This window comes from Theropithecus gelada, chromosome 1 (genome assembly GCF_003255815.1).
Source record: "Theropithecus gelada isolate Dixy chromosome 1, Tgel_1.0, whole genome shotgun sequence".
Lineage (NCBI taxonomy): Eukaryota > Metazoa > Chordata > Mammalia > Primates > Cercopithecidae > Theropithecus > Theropithecus gelada.
Window position 1 is genome coordinate 41,479,826 of NC_037668.1, and position 22,115 is coordinate 41,501,940.

At 46.6% G+C, this 22,115-nt stretch overlaps 2 protein-coding genes across 2 annotated transcripts; both read left to right on the plus strand.

Annotated features, from left to right (window-relative positions):
- Positions 1 to 6,987: 6,987 nt before the first annotated feature.
- Positions 6,988 to 9,805, plus strand: PRAMEF12 (PRAME family member 12). Its single transcript, XM_025363107.1, has 3 exons — positions 6,988 to 7,290; positions 7,680 to 8,255; positions 9,176 to 9,805. The coding sequence occupies exons 1-3, from the start codon at positions 7,004 to 7,006 to the stop codon at positions 9,735 to 9,737; spliced, it is 1,425 nt and encodes a 474-aa protein (XP_025218892.1). The 5' UTR covers positions 6,988 to 7,003; the 3' UTR covers positions 9,738 to 9,805.
- A 2,561-nt stretch (positions 9,806 to 12,366) lies between these two features.
- On the plus strand, positions 12,367 to 13,503 carry LOC112609443 (PRAME family member 2-like). Its single transcript, XM_025362205.1, has 2 exons — positions 12,367 to 12,497; positions 12,969 to 13,503. The coding sequence occupies exons 1-2, from the start codon at positions 12,367 to 12,369 to the stop codon at positions 13,501 to 13,503; spliced, it is 666 nt and encodes a 221-aa protein (XP_025217990.1).
- Positions 13,504 to 22,115: the final 8,612 nt, after the last annotated feature.

Here is a 22,115-nt window from a genome sequence, read left to right on the forward strand (position 1 = left end):
CTCTTTAATGCACCGAGATGTTTGTATACTTGCACATCAAGGCACAGCACCTTTCCTTAAACTTATTTATGACACAGAGACTTTTCTTCACATGTTTTCCTGCTGATCCTCTCCCCACTATTACCCTGTTGTCCTGAAACATCCCCCTCTCCGAGATGGTAAAGACAATGGTCAATAAATACTGAAGGAACTCAGAGACCAGTGCCAGCACGGGTCCTCCTTATGCTAAGGGCTGGTCCCCTAGACCTGTATTTCTTTCTCTATACTTTATCTCTGTGTCTTATTTCTTTTCTCAGTCTCTCGTTCCACCTGATGAGAAACACCCACAGGTGTGGAAGGGCAGGCCACCCCTTCAAGTAGCCGATTTGATCAACTGGAAAAAGGGGTATCAGTGATTAAAGATCAAAACAATGAAGTGAAGCGGTAAAAGAAGTTTTGAGAAAAAAGAGTAAAAAGAAACGAACAAAGCCTCCAAGAAATATGGTACTATGTGAAAAGAACAAATATATGTCTGATTGGTGTACCTGAAAGTGACGGGGAGACTGGAACCAAGTTGGAAAACACTCTGCAGGATATTATCCAGGAGAACTTCCCCAACCTAGCAAGGCAAGCCAACATTCAAATTCAGGAAATACAGAGAATGCCACAAAGATACTCCTCGAGAAGAGCAACTCCAAGACACATAATTGTCAGATTCACCAAAGTTGGAATGAAGGAAAAAATGTTAAGGGCAGGCAGAGAGAAAGGTCAGGTTACCCACAAAGGGAAGCCCATCATACTAACAGAGGATCTGTCAGCAGAAACTCTACAAGCCAGAAGAGAGTGGGGGCCAATATTCAACATTCTTAAAGAAAAGAATTTTCAACCCAGAATTTCATATCCAGCCAAACTAAGCTTTATAAGTGAAGGAGAAATAAAGTCCTTTATAGACAAGCAAATGCTGAGAGATTTTGTCATCACCAGGCCTGCCCTATAAGAGCTCCTGAAAGAAGCACTAAACATGGAAAGGAAGAACCGGTACCAGCCACTGCAAAAATATGCCAAACTGTAAAGATCATTGATGTTAGGAAGAAACTGCATCAACTAACGAGTAAAACAACCAGCTAACATCGTAATGACAGGATCAAGTTCACACATAGCAATATTAAGCTTAAATGTAAATGGGATAAATGCTCCAATTAAAAGACACAGACTGGCAAATTGGATAAAGAGTCAAGACCCATCAGTGTGCTGTATTCAGGAGAGCCATCTCACACGCAGAGACACACATAGACTCAAAATAAAGGGATGGAGAAAGATCTACCAAGCAAATGGAGAACAAAACAAGAAAAAGGATTGCAATCTTAATCTCTGATAAAACAGACTTTTAACCAACAAAGACCAAAAGAGACAAGGCCATTACATAATGATAAAGGGATCAATTCAACAAGAAGGGCTAACTATCCTAAATATATATGCACCCAATACAGGAGCAGCCAGATTCATAAAGCAAGTCCTTAGAAACCTACAAAGAGACTCAGACTCCCACACAATAATACTGGGAGACATTAACACCCCACTGTCAACATTAGACAGATCAACGAGACAGGAAGTTAACAAGGATATCCAGGAATTAAACTCAGCTCTGCACCAAGTGGACCTAATAGACATCTACAGAACTCTCCACCCCAAATCAACAGAATATACATTCTTCTCAGCACCACATCACACTTATTCCAAAACTGACCGCATAGTTGGAAGTAAAGCACTCCTTAGCAAATGTAAACCAACAGAAATTATAACAAACTGTCTCTCAGACCACAGTGCAACCAAACTAGAACTCAGGATTAAGAAACTCACTCAAAACCACTCAACTACATGGAAACTGAACAACCTGCTCCTGAATGACTATTGGGTACATAATGACATGAAGGCAGAAATAAAGATGTTCTTTGAAACCAATGAGAAAAAAGACAAAACATACCACAATCTCTGGGACACATTTAAAGCAGTGTGTAGAGGGGAATTTCTAGCACTAAATGCCCACAAGAGAAAGCAGGAAAGATCTAAAATTGACACCCTAACATCACAATTAAAAGAACTAGAGAAGCAAGAGCAAACACATTCGAAAGCTAGCAGAAGTCAAGAAATAACTAAGATCAGAGCAGAACTCAAGGAGATAGAGACACAAAAAACCCTTCAAAAAATCAATGAATCCAGGAGCTGGTTTTTTGAAAAGATTAACGAAATTGATAGACCACTAGCAAGACTAATAAAGAAGAAAAGAGAGAAGAATCAAACAGACACCATAAAAAATGATAAAGGGGATATCACCATCTATCCCACAGAAATGCAAACTACCATCGGGGAATACTACAAAGACCTCTACGCAAATAAACTAGAAAATCTGGAAGAAATGGATAAATTCCTGGACACATACACCTTCCCAAGACTAAACCAGGAAGAAGTTGAATCCCTGAATAGACCAATAACAGGCTCTGAAGTTGAGGCAATAATTAAGAGCCTACCAACCAAAAAACATCCAGGACCAGATGGATTCACAGCCAAATTTTATCAGAGGTATAAGGAGGAGCTGGTACCATGCCTTCTGAAACTATTCCAATCAATAGAAAAAGAGGGAATCCGGCCAGTATCATCCTAATACCAAAGCCTGGCAGAGACACAACAACAACAAAAAGATAATTTTAGACCAATATCCCTGATGTACATCGATGCAAAAATCCTCAATAAAATACTGGCAAACCGAATCCAGCAGCACATCAAAAAGCTTATCTACCATGATCAAGTGGGCTTCATCCCTGGGATGCAAGGCTGGTTCCACATATGTAAATCAATAAACGTAATCCAGCATATAAACGGAACCAAAGACAAAAACCACATGATGATCTCAATAGATGCAGAAAGGCATTTGACAAAATTCAACAGCCCTTCACGCTAAAAACTCTCAATAAATTCGGTATTGATGGGACATATCTCAAAATAGTAAGAGCTATTTATGACAAACCCACAGCCAATATCATACTGAATGGGCAAAAACTGGAAGCATTCCCTTTGAAAACTGGCACAAGACAGGGATGCTCTCTCTCACCATTCCTATTCAACACAGTGTTGGAAGTTCTGGCCAGAGCAATCAGGCAGGAGAAAGAAATAAAAGGTATTCAATTAGGAAAAGAGGAAATCAAATTGTCCCTGTTTGCAGATGACATGGTTGTATATTTAGAAAACCCCATAATCTCAGCCCAAAATCTCCTTAAGCTGATAAGCAACTTCAGCAAAGTCTCAGGATACAAAATCAATGTGCAAAAATCACAAGCATTCTTATACACCAATAACAGACAAACAGAGAGCCAAATCATGAGTGAACTCCCATTCACAATTGCTTCAAAGAGAATAAAATACCTAGGAATCCAACTTACAAGGGATGTGAAGGACCTCTTCAAGGAGAGCTACAAACCACTGCTCAACGAAATAAAAGAGGACACAAACAAATGGAAGAACAGTCCACACTCATGGATAGGAAGAATTAATATCGTGAAAATGGCCATACTGCCCAAGGTAATGTATAGATTCAATGCCATCCCCATCAAGCTACCAATGACTTTCTTCGCAGAATTGGAAAAAACTACTGTAAAGTTCATATGGAACCAAAAAAGAGCCTGCATTGCCAAGACAATCCTAAGTCAAAAGAACAAAGCTGGAGGCATCACACTACCTGACTTCAAATTATACCACAAGGCTACAGTAACCAAAACAGCATGCTACTGGTACCAAAACACAGATATACACCAATGGAACAGAACAGAGCCCTCAGAAATAATACTGCACATCTACAACCATCTGATCTTTGACAAATCTGACAAAACAAGAAATGGGGAAAGGATTCCCTAGTTAATAAATGGTGCTGGGAAAACTGGCTAGCCATATGTAGAAAGCAGAAACTGGATCCCTTCCTTACACCTTATACAAAAATTAATTCAAGATGGATTAAAGACTTAAATGTTAGACCTAAAACCATAAAAACCCTAGAAGAAAACTGAAGCAATACCATTCAGGCCATAGGCATGGGCAAGAACTTCATGTCTAAAACACCAAAAGCAATGGCAAGAAGAGCCAAAATTGACAAATGGGATCTAATTAAACTAAAGAGCTTCTGCACAGCAAAAGAAACTACCATCAGAGTCAAGAGGCAACCTACAGAATGGGAGAAAATTTTTGCAGTCTACTCATCTGACAAAGGACTAATATCCAGAATCTACAAAGAACTCAAACAAATTTACAAGAAAAAAACAAACAACCCCATCAAAAAGTGGGCAAAGGATATGAACAGACACTTCTCAAAAAGAAGACATTGATGCAGCCAACAGACACATGAAAAAATGCTCATCATCACTGGCCATCAGAGAAATGCAAATCAAAACCACAATGAGATACCATCTCACACCAGTTAGAATGGCGATCATTCAAAAGTCAGGAAACAACAGGCGCTGGAGGGGATGTGGAGAAATAGGAACACTTTTACACTGTTGGTGGGACTGTAAACTAGTTCAACCATTGTGGAAGACAGTGTGGCGATTCCTCAAGGATCTAGAACTAGAAATACTATTTGACCCAGCCAACCCATTACTAGGTATATACCCAAAGGATTATAAATCATGCTGCTGTAAAGACACATGCACAGGTATGTTTATTGTGGCACTATTCACAATAGCAAACACTTGGAACCAACTCAAATGTCCATCAATGACAGACTGGATTAAGAAAATGTGGCACATATACACCATGGAATACTATGCAGCCATAAAAAAGGATGAGTTTATGTCCTTTGTAGGGACATGGATGAAGCTGGAAACCATCATTCTCAGCAAACTATGGCAAGGATAAAACACCAAACACCGCATGTTCTCACTCATTGGTGGGAACTGAACAATGAGAACACTTGGACACAGGAAGGGGAACGTCACACACCGGGGCTTGTCGAGGGGTTGGGGGAGGGGAGAGGGATAGTAAACACGCTTTACCTTCTAGAGGGGACCAGGACTGTATCTCGTCCCATGCCCTCAAAGACAATATTATGTTTTGAGTCTACAGTGTCTCTTTTGTAATTATTTCCTTTTTAATTTTTGAATTCAATCTGAGTGGAGTCTTCCAATCCTTCTGTCTCCTCCCCCACAAAATACTTACCATGTTTTGTGTTGTCTTGGTTCCTTCCCAGGGTCCCATTAGGACACCCAGTCCCATCCTTCCTAGCCCCCACCTCACTTTGTAATTTTGGCCTAATTTCCTCCGGAGAAGCCTGAACCTTTGTCGTGAGATCAATCATACCCTCAGTGGTACTCTTCTTCCACCTGAATGGGCATATGATCTACCATGTTAGAAAGCATAAATCCCAGGTGACCAGTGGATACACAGAGATATTTATTCTGCTTTCTTAGGGATGAAATTACTGTCTTCTTAGAGTTGTTTTAGCTCTGAGACATTTTGATAATGTTTATGTGGCCAAATATCTCCCAACAAAGATACCAAATATCTCCCAACAAAGGTTTTGTTTTTTTTTGTCAAATGCCAGAATCAGATTCAACCCTTTCCTGCGTCACTATGAAGCGCTCATGTCAGTCAAACTCCATCAGTGTTTGTGGAATAAAGGAATAAGGAGTTGTGGACTTTCACCCTATTATTTATACTTTCACTTTCATAAATGTATATCTGATTCAATCAATTAATCAGAAGAAAGTCACAAACTCAATCAGGATTAACTGGGTGGAACTTCAGAATCTAATCAGACATCATTTTCTGATTGGAAGCTGGTTGTTGAGAAGGGGAGGGTGTGGTTAGAAAGGTCCATAAAAGCTCCCAAAGGTGCACAGAAGAGACCCGAAGCCCTGGCACCTGGAGTACTGCTTGGTTCTCGGAGAGGTCGCAGCACCCTGCAAAGTGAGTCCAGCTCTGGTAAGTCACCCCCTCCTTAGGTTCATGCCCATCTGATCTGCAGCCAGCCAGTCAGGGACGGTGACCTGCAGCCCAAGGTGGCAGAGAGAACTTCCTTGTCTGTTTTCAGATGAACGATTTAGGCTGTGATTTTTCCTCTAAATGTAGTTTTGTCTTCATCCCCCAAAATTTGATTTGTCCTTGGTTTTTGTCATTTCAAAATTCATATCGAAGCAGTTTTTTTTTTAAACAAAAGATATTAAAAACTTACAACTGGTTGAATTTCTATTTCATGACATTTGAAATTATTGGTTTTTGTGCCCTTAAATTATAGTTCATAGACTTGATGGCATTGTGATTTTACATGTTAGGCTCTCATTTTTACTAAAACCTTAAATATTCCATAGACCATTCTCAAGAGTGGAGTCTTTGTTCTGAACATGGGATCAATTTTTTCCCCCTAGAGTCCATCCCAAAGTGGGTCATTGTGAGTCTGTGTGAGAGATCAACATTGGAACCTTCATCTGAGAGTTAGAGTTTTTATCCCTAACTTCCACAGGCTCTAGAATACTGTCACGGTGCTTTCACAATTTCTTGTTATAATTTTTCAAAATAAAAAATAATGGCACTGATTCCAAGGAGTCCCTTTAGTCTTCTGCAAGCATGTTAATTGTGGGAACTGAGAATGTAGGCTGTGTGGGGCCACAGGACATTCTCATTCCATTGTTTTAGGGTGGTAAGTGACAAGAAATATTTTCTTGAAAAGGTGGAGCTTAGCTTTCAGGATCCTCAGCAACGCTTCCCAGTGTTACTGAGATTTAGTGCAGCAATGGTTGAAAATGAATGGGCCAGTGGTCACCTTGCCCCTCCTCATTGTTTGGAAGACAATCTTCACGGTACCAGCAGGAGCTGAATTATGGATTTGTGTCCAGAAAGTGCAGAGTGGAATTGGGGTGAACTAATTACCTTTCCATCACTACCAGAGCAATAGCATTGGCACTAGGAGATGATGAAGTAATGTGATTTGCCATAAAAATCATGCTCTTTCTCTGAAAGTTTTCCACGTAGATTCATCAGCATGAGCCTCCAGGCCCCACCCAGACTCCTGGTGCTGGCTGAGCAGAGTCTGCTGAGGGACGGAGCCTTGGCCATCCCCACCCTGGAGGAGCTGCCCAGGGAGCTCTTTCCCTCTCTGTTCATAGAGGCCTTTACCAGGAGATGCTGCGAGACCCTGAAAACTATGGTGCAGGCCTGGCCCTTCACCTGCCTTCCTCTAGGGTCCCTGATGAAGTCGCGTCATCTGGAGACCTTTGGAGCTGTGCTGGAGGGGCTTGATGCACTGCTTGCCCAGAAGGTTCGCCCCAGGTGAGGTGACCCAGCTGGCCAGGTGGGGAGGGCTCAGACATCCAGGGTAGGGTTGGCTGGGTCAGAAGGAGTGGGAGGCCCAAGAGTGGCCCAAAGGCTTCTGATGAGGCTGGGGAGGAAGCTCAGAGAGGCCTTGGCCATTGTCCAGCTCCTCTGGGAAAGGACTGCTCACCATGCAGGGCCCACTGAAGGATCAGGAACCGGGTTCCTCCCAGTGGCAATTGAAGACACTAGCAGTGGGGACCAGGCAGGTTTCAAGGAGAAAGAGGGATGGAGAAAAGACAGAGAGTGGGAGAAGCAGCAGGGAGGGGAGTCACTGATGTCTGGGATGTGGATAAAAGCTCAAATCGTTGAGTAAATCTGGAGCCTCTCTTCTCTTTTACCCACAGGCGGTGGAAACTTCAAGTGCTGGACTTGCGGGATGTGGATGAGAACTTCTGGGGCATATGGTCTGGAGCTTCCGCACCCTCCCCAGAGGCCCTGAGTAAGAGACAAACAGCAGAGAACTGTCCAAGGCTGGGTGGGCAGCAGCCCTTGATGGTGACCCTAGATCTTTGCTTCAAGAATGGGACTCTGGATGAATGCCTCACCCGCTTCTTAGAGTGGGGCAAACAGAGAGAAGGCTTACTGCATGTGTGTTGCAAAGAGCTGCAGATTTTTGGAATGCCCATCCACAGTATCATAGAGGTCCTGAACATGGTGGAACTAGACTGTATCCGGGAGGTGGAAGTGTGCTGCCCCTGGGAGCTGTCCATTCTTATAAGGTTCGCCCCTTACCTGGGCCAGATGAGGAATCTCCGCAAACTTGTCCTCTTCAACATCCATGTCTCTGCCTGCATTCCCCCAGACAAGAAGGAGCAGTTTATCACCCAGTTCACCTCTCAGTTCCTCAAGCTGGACTACTTCCAGAAGCTTTACATGCACTCTGTCTCTTTCCTCGAAGGCCACCTGGACCAGCTGCTCAGGTGAGGAAGGATGGTGAGCTTTCTGTGCAGACCACAGCTGAGCCTTTCTCTGTTACAGTAAACACCAGGGGGTATCTACTGTGAGCCAGCTGGTGACGAGGTCACAGTGAAGGGGACACTAGAATGTCCACACATTGTCCTGTTGGCAGCTCTGTCCTAAAATGGGTGTCACACAACCATGCCAATAAGCCAGTGGGATCTCCTGGGCTAGATGCTATAGAGAGGCTGCCATGCTAGGATGCTAGCAACTGCGGGTTCAGATCTAGTGAGAGTACGTTTGTGAATTCCTCCCAAGGATGTGTGTCTAAGTTAAGATGATGGGAAATAGGGAGTTGAAGAGGGCACTAAAGAAGAGAAAGCCCATCACACCCCTCTGTTTTAAAATATAAGGTCTGTCCTCACCTGCCTAGTGAACAGGCAAAATCCTGTCTCTCCCTCTGTCAGTAAAATGCTTTGAGCTCCAAGTCAGGTAACTAATGTATGGGAAATACATGATGATGGAATAGAGGGTGAGGGAGCAGGAGTGAAGAAGGGAGAAAGTGATAGACGGTTTGCTGCTGATACAGGCGTGTCAGGGACTCCTGCAGCCTGGCCACCCTAGCTGATGTTGCAGGATTCCGCCTGGGTTATTCTTTATGTCTGTGTCTCCACTGTGCTCCTGTGGCCCAGAGATGTGGTTTTCTGCCTGACAGATGAAGAAAGGGAGCCTTAGAGTTCATGGGCTTGACCCAGTCACCTGAGTGATGGTGAAGGACTGAGCCTCAATTGGGACTGTCCTGAAGGAGCAGAGTCTCCGTTCCCACACCCCGGGTGCTGACTATCCTCAGATGAGCAGAGCAGCCTTGGGTTGTGGAGACTGTCATCTCTCACCATGAGGTCTTCCCACCACTCTCCTCTAACTCCTCCTTGTTCTCTCCCAGGTGTCTCCAGGCCCCCTTGGAGACGGTTGTCATGACCGAGTGCCTGCTGTCAGAGTCGGACTTGAAGCATCTCTCTTGGTGCCCGAGCATCCGTCAGCTAAAGGAGCTGGACCTGAGAGGCATCACACTGACCCATTTCAGCCCTGAGCCCCTCGCCGTTCTGCTAGAGCAAGTTGAGGCCACCCTGCAGACCCTGGACTTAGAGGACTGTGGGATCACGGACTCCCAACTCAGCGTCATCCTGCCTGCCCTGAGCCGCTGCTCCCAGCTCAGCACCTTGAGCTTCTGTGGGAACCTCATCTCCGTGGCCGCCCTGGAGAACCTGCTGCGCCACACCGTCGGGCTGAGCAAGCTGAGCCTGGAGCTGTACCCTGCCCCTCTGGAGAGTTATGATGCCCAGGGTGCTCTCTGCTGGGGGAGATTTGCTCAATTTGGGGCTGAGCTGATGAAGACACTGAGGGACTTAAGGCAGCCCAAGATTGTTGTGTTCAGCACTGTCCCCTGCCCTCGCTGTGGCATCAGGGCCTCCTATGACCTGGAGCCCAGTCACTGCCTCTGCTGAATGCCTGTCCATCAGGGTGGATGTATTTAGAGCTTTCTTCTGGTCATTTGGGAACTGAATCCTAGGCCATGAGTGTATGTTAAAGGGAGTACAGATGCACCATGGATGCAGAAGTGGAGGGACTGGGGGAAAAGTTGAGCTGGAGTTGATGGAATCTTTAGAGATCTGTGTCCCAGAGAAACAGAAATGGGAATCTGAACTGCTAGAGTGAAAATCAGGTAGGAGAGACACATGAGAGAGTTACCTCTGCATGGATGGTTGTAAAGAATCAGTCAGAAATAAAGGGAAACTAAATGGAAACTGTCTGGTGTCCTCCATGATTACTTCACCTGGCTTAACAATGTAAACCTAAGAAGTCTCAAGTTACTGATGGAGGAAAGGAGGCACTGATTTGTCTGTGACAAAAGAGTTTCAGCTCCCAGAAATCAAGCCATCAAAATGGAATTAGATCATTTGGATCAATTCCCTCCTTTTCTTTACTTCTCTCTGGGCATCTGTTACCTTCTTGCTATTCTCTGTGACTACTTAGTGGGTTAATGCACATGAGAGACACACACAGGGCCTGGAGCATTCTAAGTGGAAAGTGAGTGTCAGCCACTGAAGTTCAGCCGCTTCTTCTCAGGGGCCCTCGCTTCTGTCCAGATGCCGAGACCCTGTTTACTCCGAATGGGTGGATCCAGAACCCTCAGTTCCTGACCGTTACCTGTGCTGGGAAAGGACTTCATTGCCCAAGGCATGGCCCCTGCCCTGGAAGAGGAGCTCCAGACTGTGTGAGCAGCAGCCTCAGGGCATCACCAACCCATGCCTGTCCTCACGGTGGGTAGTGGCCCTTGCTGAATTAAAGCAGTTGTGGCCAATAAAGACATCCAAATTCCCTTTTAGCAAAATGCTTGCATTATGTAGGCATATAATACCTACAACATCGATGAAAGACCTTTTCTTAACACCTCGCCTTTCTCCCTGTCAAGGAAGACTAGTGCATCGTATTTGGAATCACACATCTTCAGAGGGTGGATAACGATCAAGTGCCTGGGGGTAATTAGTGACCACACCTGTGCTGAAGGACCCTACACAACACGCACCTAAGTGTAGAACCCTGCTGAGGACTCAGGGGCTGGTGGTGTTGGGCATGAAATAGGCAAGAAGCTCAGATTCTCTGTAAAATAAGGATGATGATGCCTGCCATCCTATGAGACGGTTGTAGGACCCAGTGAGATGGTGCATGGTCAGGACTTGGAACGGGGCCTAGCATACAGTAAGAGCTCAATACATACATCTTGTTCTTGTTTTCCCTCTCCTAATAGAAGTCCCAGCATTCTTCTATGTCATCTTCCATTCCTGATAATGGGGAGGCAGTAGGATCCCAGGGCAGGCAACGGGACTCAGCTGCTACACGCCACCACTACTTAATCGTGATTCCCCCAAACAGCAGAGCCTCAGCAGCCAGCAGAGGGTGGGGTGGGCGGGGAAGGCCTGAGTTCATCACTAGTGATCCTGAGAGAAAATTTCCAACCCATGAGACTCATGTGCCATCTGCTGGTAGGTGAGACCATCTGTTGTAATTTATTGATGTAAACAGGATGATATTGAGTGGTATCTCCAAAAATCTGCTGTTATGTAAATGTTTATAGAGAATAAATATGTATTTGTGATTTACATACAACACATTTAAGATTCAAATTGAAATGTTAACATACAACAGGAATTTAGTGCTTTAAAGTATGTAGTGCAATATTTTAAAAATGCTTAATGTGGTTTTGAGTCTCAAATGAAATGACACATTCAAAATGAATTTTAAAGATCAATGAATAAGAATTGCTCTTATTTAAAAATATTTAAATACCCCAGGATGAATGCCTGAGATACCTCTTTCAGTGGGTTTACCAAAGGAGAGGTTTAGCACACCTGTGCTGTAGTAAGTTGGTGAATTATCTAACGCCGATTAAATATCTCAGAAAACCACTGACATTAATCCACCTGAATAGTATTCAGGAGCTGGAAATCTACAACATGTCCTGTCCTGGCCACGTCTGATAAGAAAGCTTCGTTGTTACCTGAAGGAGATGAAGAATCTTCGCAAACTCGTTTTCTCCAGGTGCCATCATTACATGTCGGACAATGACCTCGAGGGACGGTTAGTCGCCAAATTCAGCTCTGTGTTCCTCAGGCTGGAACATCTCTAGTTGCTTAAAATAAAATTGGTCACCTTCTTCAGTGGGCACCTGGAACAGCTGATCAGGTGAGAAAGGATTGCGCACTTTCTCTGCCGACCACAGCACAGCCTCTTTTGTTACAGCAAACACTGGAAGGCATGTATGTGTGTGCCAGTCAGTGGCAATGTTACAGTGAAGGGGACACCAGAATGTCAACACATTGTCCCATTCAGGGCTCCATGTCCTGGAGTGGCTATCACAGGATCGCTCCAATGTGGGCAGCAGGGTCACCTGGGGTAGAGGCTAGAGAAGGATATCATGTACAAGCTAGTTAAGTGGGGGTTTCAGCTCTACTGAGGGTGCACGTGTGAATTTCTTGTTTCAAGGTGTGTTTCAAGTTGATATGATATAAAAGATATATCGTATCTTTTATAAATATATAAGATATATATATATATCTCAATATAAAAGAGGCTATGAAAGGAGGAAAAGTGCACCAAACTTGTGCATGTCACAGTAGAAGCTCTGTCCTCACCAGCTTAGTGATCACGAATGATTCTGTCTCTAACTCCCTGTCTGTAAAAGGTTGTTTCCAACTCCAGGAAAGGTAATTGACATGGGAAATGTATACTTCTTGAATGGAGGGTGAGGGAGTAGGCATGAGAGTGGTAAAAAGTGATAGGTGGTTTGCAGATGCAGGCATGTCAGGGAGCCCCTGCCGGCACGTAGCCCTAGCTGATGTCCCTGGACCTTGCTGAGTGGAGTTCTTTGTGCACACCTCCAACCTGGTACCTGTGGCCCAGAGATGAAGTTTTCTGCTAAAAAGTAAAGAAAAAAGGCTTTAGAGATTTTGCAGCCTTGAACCAATCACACAAGCAATGGCGAAAGGGCCGAGGCTAAAATGGGACTGTCCTGAATGATCAGAGTCCTCATCACGCAGCAACTTGCATGCGGACCACCATCACATGATGGGAATAAACTTGTGTTTGGGTGAAGCAGACATTTCCCTTGAGGTTATTCCCCACCACCTTCATCTAACTGGTACCATTGCCCAGAACTAACTTCTTGATCTCCACAGGTGCCTCCAGAACCCTTTGGAGAACTTGGAATTGACTTGTGGCTACCTATTGGAAGAGGACGTGAAGTGTCTCTCCCAGTACCCAAGCCTCGGTTACCTGAAGCATCTGAATCTCAGCTACGTGCCGCTGTTCCGCGTCAGTCTTGAGCACCTGGGAGCTCTGCTAGAGAAAGTTGCTGCCACTCTCGAGACCCTCATCTTGGAGGGCTGTCAGATCCACTACTCCCAACTCAGTGCCATCCTGCCCGGCCTGAGCTGCTGCTCCCAGCTCACCACTTTCTACTTTGGTCGAAATTTCATGTCTGTGGATGCCCTGAAGGACCTGCTGCGCCACACCAGCGGGCTGAGCAAGTTAAGCCTGGAGACATACCCCGCCCCTTGGGAGAGTTTGAATTCCTTGGTTCATGTCGATTGGGAGATCTTCACCCCACTTCGGGCTGAGCTGATGCGCACACTGAGGGAAATCAGGCAGCCCAGGAGGATCTTCATTGGTCCCACCCCCTGCCCTTCCTGTGGCTCATCACCCACCGTCTGAGGAACTGGAGCTCCATCTTTGCTGCCAGGGAAGGCGTGCCTAGCGGGGTAGATACATCCAAAGTTCTCTTCCAGGCACCTAGACACTAAAATCTAGTATGTACGTGCAAGTTATTTTTCTTATTTCTTTTTTAATAATTCTAAGATTTTTATTAAAAAAATTTGAGACAGGGTTTCACTATGTTGCCCCAGCTGGTCTCAAACTGCTGGGCATATGGGATTCTCCTACCTCGGTCTCCTAAAGTGCTGGAATTGCAGGCATGAGCGACTTTGCCCAGGCCACGTGTACAGCTTAAAGGAAGCACTGAACTCTTTGCTTCAGGCAAGTGCTCAGTACAATGGAAAAAACATAACAGCAGGGGGCAAGACTGGAGGAAAACGTTGAGGTGGAGTCAGTGAGACCTTCAGGGACCCGTGTCCTGCAGAGTCAGAGACAGAACCTAAAGTTCTATAGTCATGAGAATGTTATCCCTGCAAAGATGGTTACAAAGAAATATCAGAAATAAAGAGAACCTCAGTGAACACTTTCTGGTGTCCTCTGTATTTGATTGACTTGCTTTAGCGATTTGTACATCAGAAATCTCTAGTTATTGAGTTACTGATGGAAAAATAATGCAGTACTAATTTGTCTGTGATTGAGGTTCAGCTTGAGAACATCAAAACAACCATATAAAATTAGATCATTTTGATAAATTCTTACCAATTCTTGTTCTTTTCTTTTTCTTTTATTTTTGGAGACAAAAATCTCACTTTGTCTCCTCAGCTGGTGTGCAATGGTGCAATCTGGGCTGACTGCCATCCTTTCCTTCAGGGCTCAAGTGATTCTCATGCCTCAACCACTCAAGGAGCTGGGACTACATGCATGTGCCACCAAGCCTGGCTAATATTTATTGTTTGTTTGTTTGTTTGTTTGTTTTTGTTTGTTTGTTCGTTTGTTTTTTAGACGGAGTCTCGCTCTGTCGCCCAGGCTGGAGTGCAGTGGCACCATCTCGGCTCACTGCAAGCTCCGCCTCCCGGGTTCACACCATTCTCCTGCCTCGGCCTCCCGAGTAGCAGGGATTACAGGTGCCCGCCACCACGCCTGGCTAATTTTTTGTATTTTTAGTAGAGACGGGGTTTCACTGTGTTAGCCAGGATGATCTTGACCTCCTGACCTTGTGATCCGCCCGCCTCGGCCTCTGTATTTTTAGTAGAGACAGGGTTTTGTCGTGTTGACCAGGCTGGTCTCAAGTTCCTGGCTTTGAGTGATCCACCAACCTTGGCCTCCCAAAGTGCTGGGATTACAGGTGTGCCAATGGTCTTCACCCATTTTTCTCTTAAGTCATCTGTTTTTTTTCCTTACTTTTTCACCTTTGGGGAGCAACTCAGTCGGGCACAAAAGATTGGGCAGACAGTGGCCCCGAGGAAATGGGCTTGGGGTGGTGCCATGCTTGCACATGAAGTGTGGTTGCCAGGTTCAGAAAGCAGAGCTGGGGCCGTGCTCCAGGGGCCTGGTTGGGAAGCAGAAATGGCACCTGGTTCGATGACCTGGCCAGCTATGTGGTCACTGTGCCCGCCCTGCTAACAGTGTCAAGTTCCTGGGCCTCAAAGGGAGGTTCTGTGGAAATCCTCCCGAAGCTGTGTTTCCAAGATCTGCCCACCACAGGGGTGACCACAGAGCCTGACGCTCCCAATTGCTGGGCCTGTGAACCATGATCCACTGTTACAGACACCCCCCTTGGCAGGGTTGTGGGCCAGGCCTGTGCCCCATGTCACTGAGGCAGCAAATTGTGTCACCCATACCCTCTCATGGCTAAACGGGACCTGCTCCCAAGTCTGAAGCCTCTACCAAGCCTTGACCTCACTCCTCACTGTGTGCTGTTAGCCTGCAATCTTCTTGAAAAGAGTGCAGTTGGGGGCTCGTTAAACCAGACCCAGGAGCATTGGGTTTGTTTGTGCGGCGTTGGCCAGAGCTGCTGTGAACCTTCATCTCGCCTGTCCCCTCTGTGGGGAAATACAGAGAGAGGGCACATCTGAGGCTGCGTACACTTAGGAGCTGATGGGAGCCTGGGACAAGAGGGAATCCTGGTCCTCCTGTGTTGGTAGGGCAGTAGATCCAAAGGTGCAACAGAAGCTGCCCAGGTTGCAATTACCAACTGACGTCCCCCAGTGCTCTGGAGGGCCCAGGAGTTTTCCCCTTCCCCTGCGGCTGGAGGTGCCTGCTGCCACTGCCTGGTCTCTCATGGTACCTGCTCTAATTTTGGAGAGGGATTGGGGTGGAGCCCGGATGCTATTGCAGCCTAGGTGGGTGTGCGCATGCTCGGGGCCGGGCTGAGTCCCTGTCCTCCTGCTGTTTTGAACCCTCTGGACTTTGGGCACTGACCAGCATGGGAGGGGGCCTAGGACAGATCAGTCCTGGCCTTTGGATGCTCCTCGGTGTGTGCGACCTGGGTGCCATGGGTGGTGGTGGGAGAGAGACAAACTCCTAGGCGGGAAAGCGAGGGTCCCTGGTCAGGCTCCACTGTCTAACCAGGGAGGGCCTGAAGCTGGTGGGCTGGGCTACCAGTCCTGCGGACCACAACCCTCCAGTGCGGAGCTGGCCTCACGTAGATGAAGACGGCTTTGCACTTGGCAGACAAAAGTGAAACATCTCATGTCCCTGGCTGGGCAGCTCCCCCAGGAGTCCAGCAAGAAGACATGGGGTCTGTGGACTGGAGGCCACTGGGTGAAACCTCTCATTTGAGGATCATGTTAAAAGTTGAACTTGAGACCCTGAGTGCCCTATGTCCTTCCCACTCACCAAAGATCCCCAGCTGAGCCAGCCCTGACTCCCCGACACAGGAGCCCAGGGAGGAGCTGGGAGAGAGGGAAACCCGCTGTGACCTCAGGGCGTGGAAGGAGCCCTGACCTTTCTCTCCATGATGCCTTCTCCCCTCCCAAGTGCCTCTGGCCCTGAAGCTTCCAGGGACCCCTGCTTTCTATCCATGCCCTCCTCCGCTCCCACCAACCCAGCCTCTTCTAAAACCTCATGCATTTGTCTCCATGTGAGTGCCCCAGTCTCAGGCTCTGGCAGTGGCTAAGAGGCTTGGGGTTCCTGTACCTGTCTAGAGGCAGCCTCACTCTATGTGGACCCATGTGAGTTTTTGGAATTCTTTCTACACAGGGTCACCTGCAGGTGTACAGTAGATGCATCATCTCAAGAAGAGCCAGTGTGGATGGGTGAGGACCAGGAACCCCCTCAGGCATGCACATGGAAAGATAGAGAGGGGTTCCGGGAAGCAAAGGCTCGGGGGTGGGCCCTGGGCCCTTCTGTCTCCACTAAGCAAAGAGGCCAGTGAGTATGGCCACAGAATACACACCTACTTCCCATGGGTTCATATTCAAAGGACAAACTCCTTCAGACTCCCTGCTCCATGCACTCGAGATCCCCAGGGCACCTTGAGTTATGATATAAAAAGGAGACAGAAACCAGCTTTTCTCTCTCTGTTTTCAGATAAACAATACTAATGCTAATACTAATAACTAATACTAATACTAATAATTCTCCTGCCACCACGCCCAACTAATAGGAAGGGGAGGCATTGGGCGTTAAGAGTGTCAAATGTTCCAAGAGTGTCAAATATTCCAAAATCTTCTCTGTGGTTTTCCCCAGAGTCTTCCCCTCCAGGGCCACCTGATAATCCTCAGCCCTGGACAATGCAAGATTTTTTCGACCGAGGATCACTGTGCTCCTTCTGGGTCCATGAGAAAGTGCCAGGCAGTCTGATAGGCCCGGGATTGACTTACATCTAGCAAGACCTTCCCCTGGTTTGCAGGAGTAGATGGGGGTCACTTGATGACAGGGACTCCAGCCCAGACCCCATTCTCCCTCATTCCCTCCTGCAAAGTTCAATTCTCACTGTGAGGCTGTGACAAGTGCAGAGACAGAACTGCCCCATATCCAAAGTGCCTCCCTTCCCCTGGCCACACGCCAAGGCTTCCTCCCTCTGACCTGTCCCTTGTGTTTGCATCCAGGGTGGGTGCTCGCCACGGACTCTCTCTCCCCAGGTCTCGCCGCTAGACTGCCTCTCTGCCCCTGGGGTGGGGTTGGGCAGCCACTGGAACCTTATGTAGACCAGGGCGAAATCAAAAGTCCTTGGAAACTCACAGCCCCACATCCAGGTCCAAGTCCTTTCAGGGTCTCAGACCCAAGTCCCCAGTTTATCAGGGATGTGGCTCTGTGAGAGTCAGAGAACCGAGTCCCCAACCCTGCTGCCATCTTTCTCCTCCACACTTAATCTGGCCCCCATCAGCTCCTCTGGGCCACTCCCTTTCTTGACCCTGTTCTTGTCCTTAGTCCCCCTGGCTCCATCCAGCCTGCAGGGAGTTCCCAGACCTCCCCCACCCCAGTCTGCTGCAGGCCGCTCCCTCAACATCCACTGTCTGCTCTCAGAGTGACCTTCTCCTCAGATCTTTATTGGAGGAAAAAAGAGGACCAGCCCCTGGTCTTGGGAAAGACAGTCATAAATGCGATCTGGAATGAGACCCTCCTGAGGACTAGAGGAGGCCAGCAGGGCCTGGTCAGAGATTTTTCACTGCTAGAAATGCACAGAGGGCAAACACCACAAGAAAGGAAATGCCCTGCCTCAGAAACAGACTCACTACTTTCCAGGTGCAGCCTCACCCATTCTAAGACTGGGCCAGGGGAGCCTGGGAAGGGATGGCCCCTCCACCAGGACCTGTGCCAGGCTTTGCCAACAGCCTGGCACTTCTAGGAAAACCAGAGGAGTCAACTCTTCCTGTGCAAGTTAGACAAGGTTCCCTCCATCAGTCCCGGGTGCCACTTCAGGGTCAGAGCAGCAGCTGAGGAGCTCCCTGCTTTGTGCCTTCCTGGGTGCACCCAAATCGCTCAGTAGAATTTGGGGAGAATTTATTGGTCACTGCTGATTCCAGGGAGAATATCTGTTAGCATTGTTTGTGGCCATACTCCTGGGTGCAGGAGAGATCCGCTGACATTTCCAGGAAGCAGAGGACTCGGCTTCCCCGACAGCGCAGGCTTGGGGAGGAAAACAGAAGTTCAGAAATATTTTAGAGACCCCGATCAAAAGCCCAGGAGAAGCTTTGGAATCCCAGTAGAAATCCTGTGAGTGGAACTGAGGTCAGGCTGTCCCTTCAGATGGGCTCCAAAGGTTGCTCTGACCTGGACAGCAGAGGAGCACCTTCAGAAGCACAGGCAACCAGAACATGGTAGAAATACCCCCCAAAGGGCAGGATTCTCGCCAGGGTCCTGGGGATGGTGCAGAATCCCCCAAGGGGTTCATTTCTCTCCCAAAGTCTGCAGACACAGCTTCCACCATCCATGCTTCCAGATTGAAAAGTCTCCCTTCTTACGTCTGACCACACTGCCCCTCTCTGGGCTCTGCCCCAGCTCACACACTCAGATTCACTCTTCCCAAGCTGGTATTCTGGGGAAGCCCATCATGTTTGTGAGTCATGATGCTTCACCTTCCAGTAGGAGCCAAGACTGTATCTGCCCTCTCTGCCCTCAAAGAAAGTGTGATACTTTAAGAGTCTGTATTATCTCTTTTGTAATTACGTTTTTATAATTTTTAAACTCAATCTAAAAAACAGTCTTTCAATCCTTTTGTCCAGATGCCCTCAAAATACCTGCCATGTTTTATGTTGTCTTGGTTCCCTCCCAGGGTCCCGTTAGAACACTCAGTCCGGTCCGGCCCAGCCCCCTCCTTACTTTGTAATGTAGACCTGATTTCTTTTAGTGAAGCCTTGACCTTAACCTTGAGATAAATTACGCTCTCAGTAGCTCCTGTCTTCCGCCCAAATGGGCGTATGATCTACCATGTTAGGTAGCACAAAACCTAGGTGACCAGTGGATACACTGAGATTTTTATTGTGTTTTTTAAGGATGACATCACTGTCTTCTTGAAGCTGTTTTAAATCTGGAACATTTTGATACTTTCAATGTGGCCAAAGTTTCTCCAATAAATAAATACATATATATATATATATGTAAATATATATAAATCCTTCCCTGTATCACTGTGAAGGTCACATGTTAGTCAAACTTTACCAGTGTTTGTGGAATAAGTGAACACATGAGTTTCTGACCTTCATCCTATTATTAATTCTTTCACTTTCATAAATGCCTATCTAATTTAATCACTTTTTGAGAGGAAAATTGAAAACTCAAGCAGGGTTAGCTGGGTGGCACTTCCGGATCTAGTGGGATGTCAGTTTCGGATTGGAAGTTGGTAATTGAGGAGGGGGTTGTGCTGAGAAAGGTCAATAAAAGCTCCTGAAGATGCACAGAAGAGCCCGCAGCCCTGGCGCCTGGAGCTACCGCTTGGTTCTCGGAGAGGTCCCAGCACTCTGCAAAGTGAGTCCAGATCTGGCAAGTCACCACCTTTTTAGGCACATGTCCATTTGATCTGATCTTCTGTGTAGCAAGTCACAGAAATATCTGGAAGACACTAGCACATATATGCTGGAGAGAAGTCTGGGATAAGGGGAAGATTAGAGGAGACATTTGCTCTGTGTTTTTGGAATGTTTTGCATTGAGAATTCTGTCCAGAGAAAGGCAAAAGGATAGAAAACAAATGAAGCTCACCCACATGTGCCTCTATGTACCTCTTACCATGCTGGACTTCCTTTTGTTTTGTTTTGTTTTTCTTTTTCTTGTTATGGTGTCTCGCTCTGTTGCCCAGGCTGGAGTGCAGTGGCACAATCTTCAATCACCGCAACCTCCACCTCCTGGGTCAAGCAATTGTCCTCCCTCAGCCTCCCCAGTAGCTTGGACTACAGGTATGTGCCACCACGCCCAGTTAATTTTTGTATTTTGAATAGAGACAGGGTTTCAACCATGTTGGCCAGGCTGGTCTCAATCTCCCGACCTAAAGTGATCCGCCTGCTTCAGCCTCCCAAAGTGCTGGGATTACAGACGTGAGCCACTGCGCCTGGCCAATTGCTGGACTTTCATGACACACATGGAGTAGCCACAGTATCACAAGGGCTTTTTTTCCTATAATCCAATTTATTTCTATTATTGGTAGCGAGCTGTTGACATCCCTAAGTTAGCAATTTAGTGGCTATACTGATGACAAACATTTCCATGCATCACGTGGTCAACAGCATTTGCTACCGAGTGCCAGGTTCCCTGCTCAGCAGTGGGACCCCAGGATGATAGAGACAAAGTTCCTGACCTTGAGCAGCGATATCGAACAAGTGAGATTGTCAATAAAGAAAAAAATCCTTGTAAAACATACCATTCCCCTACAATTTGGTAATCATAGTCCTCGGTATTTAACGAAATGAGTAAACCCACACCTGGATGTTTATAGCAGCTTTATTCATAATCGCCAAAACTTGGAAGCAAGCAAGATGTCCTTCAGTCAGGGACTATCCAGTCAGTGAGCTATTCTGAAGCCATACAAAGACGTGAGAGATTCCTAAATGCACATTATGGTACAAGTGAAAGAAGGCAACGTGAAAAGACTCATCCTGTTCGACATTCCGGAAAAGACTTTTGCCTTTTTCTATGGAGATGGTAGAAAGTCCAGTGGTTGCCACGGGTTGGGAGTACAGTGGGATGAATGGGAAGAGGACAGAGGACTTTTAGGGAAACAAAACGACTCTGCATGATGCTCTAATGGTGGATACATGTCATTATCCCTTTGTTAAAATCCATAGAATGTAAAAACCAGCAATGATCCGTCATGTAAACTATAGACATTGGGTGATAGTGATGTGCCCATGTGGCTGATTGACTGTGCCGAATGCTCTGCGCTGGTGTGGGTGTTGATCCTGTGGGGGTGCTGTATATTGAAGGAGGAAGGGGATAGATGAGAACTCTGGACTTTCTGCTTAGTTTCTCTGTGAATCTAAAACTGCTATAAAGAAAAAAATAGGCTGGGCATGGTGGCTCACGCCTGTAGTCCTAGCACTTTGGGAGGCTGAGGCAGGCACATCACCTGAGGTCAGGGGTTCGAGACCAGCCCGGCCAACATGGTGAAACCCCGTCTCTACTAAAAAATACTAATACGACTACAAAAGCTAACCAGGTATGGTGGCACATGCCTGTAATCCCAGCTACTCAGGAGGCTGAGGCAGGGGAATCACTTGAACCCTGGATTGTGGAGGTTGCAGTGAGCTGAGATCATGCCACTGTGCTCCAGCCTGGGAGACAGAGTGAGACTCCATCTCCAACATAAACAAACAAACAAACAAATAAATAAACCTAGGGCTGGGTGTGGTGGCTCACGCCTTTAAGGGCTAACTCTCAGCAGTTTGGGAGGTCGAGGCAGGTGGATCGCTTGAGCCCAGAAGTTCAAGACCAGCCTGGGCAACATGGTGAAACCTGGTCTCCACTAAAAATACAAAAATAATCCAGGTATGATGGTTCATGCCTGTTGTTCCAGCTATTAGGGGAAATGAAGCAGGACTATCACCTGAGCCTGGGAGGCTGAGGCTGCAGTGAGCCGTGATCATGCCACTGCACTCCAACCTGGATGACAGAGTGAGAACTTGTCTTAAATTAAAATAAAATAAACTCAATATTTTTAAAAACTGTAATGTTTCCTTTCAAAGCTAAAATTGTGTTATTCTAAATATATTTTAAAGAAGAAAGGATTACTGTTCAGT

Bases quoted from the DNA above. Each gene is read 5' to 3' on its own strand.
- PRAMEF12 (XM_025363107.1), top strand. From the start codon at position 7,004: ATGAGCCTCCAGGCCCCACCCAGACTCCTGGTGCTGGCTGAGCAGAGT. The intron at 7,291-7,679 runs GTGAGGTGACCC...TTTTACCCACAG, and splicing joins GCCCAGAAGGTTCGCCCCAG to GCGGTGGAAACTTCAAGTGC. The intron at 8,256-9,175 runs GTGAGGAAGGAT...GTTCTCTCCCAG, and splicing joins CACCTGGACCAGCTGCTCAG to GTGTCTCCAGGCCCCCTTGG.
- LOC112609443 (XM_025362205.1), top strand. From the start codon at position 12,367: ATGAAAGGAGGAAAAGTGCACCAAACTTGTGCATGTCACAGTAGAAGC. The intron at 12,498-12,968 runs GTAATTGACATG...TGATCTCCACAG, and splicing joins TGTTTCCAACTCCAGGAAAG to GTGCCTCCAGAACCCTTTGG.